This window comes from Panthera leo, chromosome C1 (assembly GCF_018350215.1).
Source record: "Panthera leo isolate Ple1 chromosome C1, P.leo_Ple1_pat1.1, whole genome shotgun sequence".
Taxonomy (NCBI): Eukaryota; Metazoa; Chordata; class Mammalia; order Carnivora; family Felidae; genus Panthera; species Panthera leo.
Window position 1 is genome coordinate 24,910,085 of NC_056686.1, and position 8,040 is coordinate 24,918,124.

An 8,040-nucleotide genomic window follows, 5' to 3' on the forward strand; every position below is an offset into this window, starting at 1 on the left:
GAATTCTATGCAGCATATTGTGAATTATGGCTATATATATATATATATATATATATATATATATACACACACCTGTATATACAGTCCCAAGATTCATCCAACTAATATATATATATTAGTTGGATGAATCTTGGGACTGTAAGTTTCAACAACAAAAAAAGCAAGTTGCAGGGATTATATACTCTATAATTTCATTTACATAAATTTCAGAAGTGTACAAAACTAAATACTATGCTTGTGGAAAACAAAGCAAGAGAATAATGAAAACAAAATTCAGGATAATGGTTACTTCTGGAGGGGTTAGGGAAGTGGCATGTCACTGGGTGGGCCACGCGGGAGTTTCAAAGATATTAGAAATTTTATATTTCTTTAGCTGGTGGTGGATACACAGATATTCATTTTATCATTTTTCTTTACATCTTACACATGGTATAAATATTCTTTTGTAGGAATTAAATATTTAACAAAATTGAGTCTATCATTATTGCTTATTAGTATTCTTTGATAGGCTCACATTTATTCTTTTATCATGCCATGTCTAACATTCAGAAAAATATCTTGGGGGTTTTAATTAGTAGTAGTCTACTTAATCTATTAAATTGGGAAGAATTCTCTTTTTTGCTTTACTAAGTTTTTCCAGTTAAGAGAGTGTAGAGCTCTTGTATTTTATTTCTCTCATTAAGGTTTTATTATTTTCTTTGAATAAGTTATTGTGGCCCAAGTACATCCAAGAATTTAATAACGTAATGCTTTCATTATTATTGTGAATGGAAACATTTCCCTGTGTTTTTGAGCTGAGATAATGGCTTGCATGCCGAGACTCCTTCATTTCCTCTAATAAATTACCTCCTTCCCTTTGGATCTTCCAGGTAAGCAAACATGTCATCTGCAATGTGATATTTTATTTTTTTTCATTTTCTATATACTATACCTTTTAAAATATTTTTTTCCTAATGGCTATTAGATGATATATAAGATAGGAATGGTGACAGAAAGCTTCAGACTTGGAGTCAGAAGACATGGGTCCTGACTTTACCATATACTGGCTAAGTAACTGACCTTAATCTCAGCCTGTTTCTCTGGTTTCTTCGTCTGAAAAATGAAGGGCTGAACTTAATTACTCAGGTTGCTTCTGGTTCTGAAATGAGGCCATTCTAATGTATTTCCATTAAGTTAGAGTTGCCTCTTTATTTTAAATAGTTTCTCTGCATTGTGGGGTTTGACTTTGTTTTGTCTGTAGTTTTAATCAAGAATAGACGGTATAGGCTATTGAATGCCATACTGACATGTACTAGGAAAATTTTAAGTGTTTGATCTTATTTCTTCTGTGGATCCACTTACTTATTGGGCCTCTTTGAGGAAGGCAGCCCATTGGTGCAGCTAGGAGGCCCCTTGTCCAGGACCACTCGGAGTTCTGCTACTAACATCCTCCAGAATCTGCAGCAGGTCACTTCCACTCTCTGACTTTCCTATCCGTAAAATGGGAATTGCAGCTGCCTCTCAGATGAGCTGTGAAGTAGTGGTGGGCATGCTCTGCCCTCTCACAGAGGGGGGCCTCGTAGCATATTGGGCAGCTGATATTTTTACAGGTGCTTGTCCATTTCCACTCAGTTTCCAGACTCATAAAAAGAGCGAGGACTTAACAAGTGTGTTGCCACATGCTTTTGGAATATTTATTTTGCACATTTTTTTGTTTTTGTTTTTTTAATGGCTTAAAATTTTTTTTAAGTTATTTTGAGAGCAAGAGAGAGAGAGAGAGAGAGAGAGAGCACAAGTCGGGTGGGGTCAGAGAGGGAGAGAGAATTCCAAACAGGCTCTTGGACTACACTGATAGTGCAGAGCCTGACGTGGAGCTTGAACTCACAAACCATGAGATCATGACCTGGGCTGAAGCCAAGAGTTGGACGCTCACCTGACTGAGCCACCCAGGTGCCCCTAAAAAAATGGCTTTAAATGGCAAAAGGATAGCTTTGCATTATTCCCTGCGAAGTTAATTTTTTTTCCCCACTGATTTTTTATTTATGCCACTAATAAGAAGAGAACTCATTATAATGCAAGTGTGTCTTTTCTTTTTACTTTACTGTGAAAGAACCTTTGGAACCTCTTTTCTCAGGATCCTCATAGATCCATATATAGAATTTCCCCCCAAAAGCTTTAGAAATTAGCTTAATGTTTTTTAAGAAGTGGAGCTAAGGGAAATACTTCAGAGCAATTGAGATCAATTTTACTTATTAACAAAAAGCTCATAAACAAGAACATTAAGTTATATGAACAAGGATGTATTTGTCTCCCTTTTTTAGAATATGAACTTCCCAGCCCCTAGATCAGAGCCTGGCACCTAGTAGGTGCTCAATAAGTATTTGTTGAATGAATCAATTAATGAATATAGGATAGTTTGAATTTCTGACTTTTAATATGTGCATGTTTTTCTTTATTAATGAGACTAATGGCTTACTAACTTCTCATATACATGAATATTTTTTCTGCCTATGGAATCTGTGGCTTTTCTTTCTCAATTTTATGCATTCCTGCTGCTGGCTAAGGAATTGAAGCACCTTTTCTTTTTCCTCATTGGTCTTCTCTACTACCTCCTTCTAGACTCTGGATGGCTTCTATTCCTCTCTCCCTTCCTTTCTTTCTCTCCCTTTCTCTCTCCTTCCTTCCTTCCCTTTCTCACCACTCATATTTGCTATTCATTCATTCATTCATTCATTTTATTTATTTTAATTTTTTTCTTTCTTAATGTTTATTTATTTTTGAGACAGAGAGAGACAGAGCATGAACGGGGGAGGGTCAGAGAGAGAGACACACAGAATCTAAAACAGACACCAGGCTCTGAGCTGTCAGCACAGAGCCCAACACGGGGCTCGAACTCATGGACCGCGAGATCATGACCTGAGCCAAAGTCGGACGCCCAACCGACTGAGCCACCCAGGCACCCCTTCATTCATTCATTTAAAAGATATTATTCATAAAAGCACTTACTATATGCCAGATTGCTAGGCATGGAGGAGACGGTGGGGTGAACAAGGAGGTCATTCATGATCTCTGGGGTCATGGAACTTATAGTCTGACAGGGAAGACAGGCCTGAGCAGATACATTTCACAAATACCTAATTATAAATTTTGACAAAGGCCATGAAGGCAAAGTTTGTGGGTGGAGCATGGAGCTTTAGCAAAGACTTTCACGAAGCCATTGTAGCTGAGATCTGAAGGAAAGTTAGGAGTTGGTGGCGTTCCTCAGGGAACATCATGGGGTGTGCTGGGGCTGGGGGAAGGGAAACAGGGTTTCCCTGGGAGCCCAGGGCAACTGGAGTGACTGGAACATGGCACAGCAGGGATGGACAAGGGGACTAAAAGGCAGTCAGGGTTTGCTCACGTCCATCTTTTGGTCATGACTTCTCCTCTAGGACCTGCCTGGCAGGATCCCACACTGTGACAAATTGCACTGGTTGTCAGCAAATGGTCTGTGTTACAGAGTTCTTTCCTGGATTTTTCAGTCATTTAAGAAAATACACTTTATGTAATTGGTGGTTGTGTCTTTGGGCAAGCCACTCAATCTCTCAGAGCCTCAGTTTTCCTGAATGGGAGGAATTTCTGTCTACCCCATGGGGTCCTCTGTGACCTCTGCCAGGCCACCCTGTGATTATCTGTTGGAGGCCCATCTTCCTCCCCTGTCTGAGAGCCCAAGGGAGGGTGGGGTCTACTCACCTATGTACTTCTGGCTTCTCCGATGGGGCCTGGCATGGCAATGAGAGCAACTGGGAGGCCTTCATAGAAGAGGGAGCCCCAGGGCTGGGCCCAGAGGTCAAGGTGGATTTGAGGAAGGGGGAAGAGCTACAGAGGTTCGGAAAGCGGCAGATATGCCAGTGAAGACTAAAGCGAGGAGGTGGTAACAATAACAATAATGATAGCGCTACCTTACTGGGCCCTTGTCATATGCCAGATACTGTTATGAATGCTCTACATATGCTCACTTATCCTTTCAGTAACCCTAGGAGATAGGTACTACAATTATTCCCATTTTACAAATGAGCAAACTGAGGCACAGAGGGATTAAGTACCTTTCCCAAGGTCACACAGCTAGTAAGTCTTGGAGGCTGGCTTTAAGACCAGGCATTGTGGCTTCAGAATGTATAAGGCAATGAGCGCAGAGAAGCTGGAGGGCCTTACGTGCCCATCCAGTCTTTATTAAACTGGTTATGGGAGCCATGGAAAGCTTTTGAGGGAGGAATGCTAAGGCTGCGCTCAATGTGACTATCCCTGTCTCCTGCAGAAATCATCCATGGAGCAGCCCCTGTACAGCAGCAGCCTGTGGGGCCCTGTGGTCGATGGCTGTGACTGCATAGCTGAGGGCCTGTGGCTGCCGCAACTACACGTAGGGGACTGGCTGGTCTTTGAGAACATGGGCGCCTACACTGTGGGCATGGGTTCCCTCCTTGAGGGGGCCCAGACATGCCGAGTCACGTATGCCATGTCCCGGGTGGCCTGGTAAGGGGGCCCTGAGAAGGGGGTTGGGGAGGAGAAGGGAACAGGTAGGGAAAGGGGGTAAATCTGAGAATTGAGACTGGCTTGCATGTAATCCAGCTTGACAAGTGGCTCTTGGCTGCTGATTCCAAGTGAGGCCTGCACTTGGCACCTTGCCATGACCATGAATGAGATGGAGCCTCCCCTGAGGAGCTCAGCACCCTGTGAGAGACACAGACAGGTAGACAGGCACTCCTCATAATACCGGGGGGCGAGGCTGGGCTGTGGAACCTGAGAACCCTCCCTGATGCCCAGACCGACTTCCCCAAAGGAAAGAAGGTGGTAGATGAATGGGAGCTAGCCAGCAGGACACAGTAGGGGGCTCCAGGCAGAAGGAACAGGGAGTGAGCATGCTGCCTTCAAGAAACTGAGGCTGGCTGTGGCTGGAGAGGGAGCAGGGCTGGATCTGGGAAGGGCCTTGAAAGCCGAGTGAAGGGCTTTGAGCAGTGCAAAGCATGGACTGATTTGAAGCAGGGGAGTGACGTGGTCAGGTTTGGATTTTAGAAAGACCACGGTGGCTACTCGGGGGGGGGAATAAGGGAGGACAAGGGCAGATGTGGACTGAGAAGACCAGTTGGGTGGCTGCTCTGTGGCCCGGGAAAGACTTGCCTGCTGGCCGAGCCTCACAGGAAATGCACACAACACTAGCCCTGCTTGCCTCACTGGGCCAGTGCTGGGATTCAGGGTGGCAAGGGGGGCACAAGGCAGACAGAAGTCACGTTTGTTGAGCCTGTCAGGCCTTAGGTCAGGAATCATATGATTATTTCCTCTCACCTGCACACAACTCTGCGGGATCCGTGCTATCACAGAGAGTTTTGGTCAGTGGTGAAGAGCCCCCTTTCGGGGCTGGGAGATGCCTGGGGAGGCAGGAGCAGTTGGGGGGACTTCCATGTTGGGCCTCAGGAGTGAGTGCTGCCTGTGTCCTGGGGGACACACTAGATGCTTGAGGGACCCCCTCCCCCCAACAATGTAGCAACCCCCGCTTGATGGGGCGCAGCATCAAAGTCACATTTCATTCATCCAGTCAACAGTCCTTGGTTGTACCTCCTCCCCGCAAGGGCACAGGATGGACTGATGCAGCCATTGTGACCTCAGGGATATTGTGACAAGGCCTGAAACAAACTTAAAAAATCTACCACACAGGCCTCCTTATCCCATCCCAGCTCCACCTTAAGCAAACAGAGGAGGTTGTGGGGAGTCAGTTTATTCATTACTAGAAACAAAAAATTTTGATGTATTAAAATGACCATGCCGAAAAATTCCCCATATCAAAGAAGTCCCGGCAAAACACCCTGCTTTCAAGCCTGGCTCTGTGCTGGGCCCTGGGGGGAAAAGAGCACCTTAGACAGCACGGTGACCTGCACACGTGGACACTGGCGCAGAGGGCAGAAAGGTACTGGGGAGTGAGAGACGGCAGACTGGGGAGGGGTGGTCAGGGCTGATGGGTACGGAGGAGCCAGCCAGGCGCAGGAAAGCTGAAAAGGAGGAGTCTGGGCCGAGAGATGCGGGGGCTTGAGTCCAGTCCATTCACAGAGCTGCAAGTAGTTGTGCCTGACTGGAGTGGCCTGTGCGGAAGACTAGATGGAGGAGGGCCTTGCAGGTCCAGGTTGGACTTGATCTTGAAGGCAGTAGAGAGCCACTGATACTTTTTAAGAAACGGGACCAATCCGTTTTGAGCGATGAGGAGACAGACAGAGGGTGCTTGGCCTGGGGAGCCTTCCGCCAGAAGGGAACAGCCTGATCACCAACTGCACACATCAGCAAAGAGGGAGGCCCTCCTGCAGGTGGGAGACTGGGCTGAGCAGCGTCTGAGAGCAAACAGAAGCTGATGATGACTCAAGGACAGGAATTTGCCTCCTGGAAAGACGAACCTGGGCCTGAATCGTGTGGTGGCAGGAGCAGAGCAGGGAGGCCGTGTGGCCCCGGCTAGAGATGGTGGCAGCACTGGGAATGGAGAGAGATGGGTGCCTGTGAGGGAATTCTGGAGCTGGGTTTGGCAGGGATGGACTGGGTGTGAGAACAAGATTCCCAACTTGTGTCTGAGCAGCTGGTCAGATGGTACAGCCATTTATCAACCTGGGTAGGTAGGTTCGTAGGGATTTTGAGAGGGGGCAGGAGATGATTTTATTTTTTAAAGTCCTAAGCCTGGGCTATAAAGATTGTGGGATTTAGATGGAAACAGTTGGGTTGAATCCTAGTTTTACCACCTTCTAAGGATGTGACCTTGCGCAGGTCACTTCTCTCTGGGTCTCAACTTCCTTACCGGTAAAATGGGGATAATAATGCTGCGCTTATATGATTTGGGGGAGGATACAATTAGACACTGTAAGTAAAGTGCCTGGCACAATGTCTGGCGTATAGTGTGAGTGCTCGATAAATGTGGGTTCCTCTCCCCTTACTGTGGAAGTGGACCATAGGGGAGAATAGAGCGGTGCGGGGAGAGTTCAGCAGACCTGCCCCACTCCTGCCCTAGGCTGGGCTCTGGGGCCCATGTGGGAACCCTATACCGAGGGGGCTGGGTCTTCTGGTGCAGGGGCCTTCAGGAGCCTCTGGCCTGTGGGCCCCATGCTGGCTGCCTCCAGTGCCCCTCTTTTGCCTGCAGGGAAGCCCTTCGAGGGCAGCTGCTGCCTGCAGAACAGGACGAGGACACCGAGGGCATGTGCAAGCCTCTGTCCTGTGGCTGGGAGATCACAGACACCTTGTGCGTGGGCCCTGTCTTCACGCCGGCGAGCATCATGTGAGCGGACCCCGTTCCCCCCCACCCCTGGAGAACTCTAGCGGGGCCGCAGAGATGCCTCTGGGAGACTTGGGGAAGGCAGCAAGCAGGGGCACCCTCTGGCCAGGACTCTGGTGCTCACTCTGCTGCCCCCCATGCCCCACCTGTAGTGTTTCTGCCCTGTAAATAGGACCAGTCTTACACTCACTGTAGTTCAAGTATGCAACATAAATCCTGTCCCTTCCAGCTGTGTCTGCCTCCTCTGCAGCGCAAGGGGCCTGGTCAGCCAGGTGTGGGGGTGTTCTTGGGGGTCTCCCTTGGTCTCCTTCCTACTTTGTAAATATGAAGCAAATAAATATTTAGGTTTTTTTTTTTTTTTTTTTTAATACTTCAGTGAAATCTAGCAGTTCAATTCACAAAGCAGCCTGGGCTAGGCCAGGGCCTAGTCCACCCTACACTGATGACCCCATGCCCTCTGCTTCAGTCCTGACCTGGCTGCAGTCTCTCCCACTGGCACCCAGCTTCTCCGACTCATCTCCTTCCTCTGCATAGGCCGCGATGCCTGGTGTCATGAGGAAGAGTGAGCTGTTAGGGTTGAGGTAGGGGTCAGAGCTGCCTGCCACCCTTCAGCCCTAGAGCTGCATCTCCTGACTGGTGAGGGGCCTCGGTGTGAACCCAATACCCAGCCTAAGGCCTGGCCCAACACAGGGGCAACTGAATATCTGACACGGCTCTGGAAATACATACCAAAGATAAAGAGCAAAGAGATGGGTGTTTGAGAGGTCTTGAGGAGACTT

At 47.6% G+C, this 8,040-nt stretch overlaps 1 protein-coding gene and 1 long non-coding RNA gene across 5 annotated transcripts in view; one reads left to right on the forward strand and one right to left on the reverse strand.

The window, feature by feature from the left end:
• AZIN2 (antizyme inhibitor 2) overlaps window positions 1–7,489 on the forward strand; it is a 32,455-nt gene extending 24,966 nt beyond the window's left edge. For 2 of the 4 annotated variants that reach the window (XM_042951113.1, XM_042951114.1), the window contains 2 exons: window positions 4,277–4,491; window positions 7,130–7,360. In XM_042951113.1, coding sequence (XP_042807047.1) covers window positions 4,277–4,491; window positions 7,130–7,268 — 354 coding nt within the window. In that variant the 3' untranslated portion in view covers window positions 7,269–7,360. Of the gene's footprint in view, window positions 1–4,276; window positions 4,492–7,129 lie in introns of all 4 variants that reach the window. The other 2 variants (XM_042951112.1, XM_042951115.1) reach the window with 2 other exon arrangements.
• Window positions 4,148–5,572, reverse strand: LOC122227009. The gene is made up of 2 exons (XR_006205846.1): window positions 5,302–5,572; window positions 4,148–4,689 (listed from the first exon to the last, which is right to left on the reverse strand). It is a non-coding gene; the product is annotated as an uncharacterized LOC122227009 (long non-coding RNA).
• Window positions 7,490–8,040: the final 551 nt, after the last annotated feature.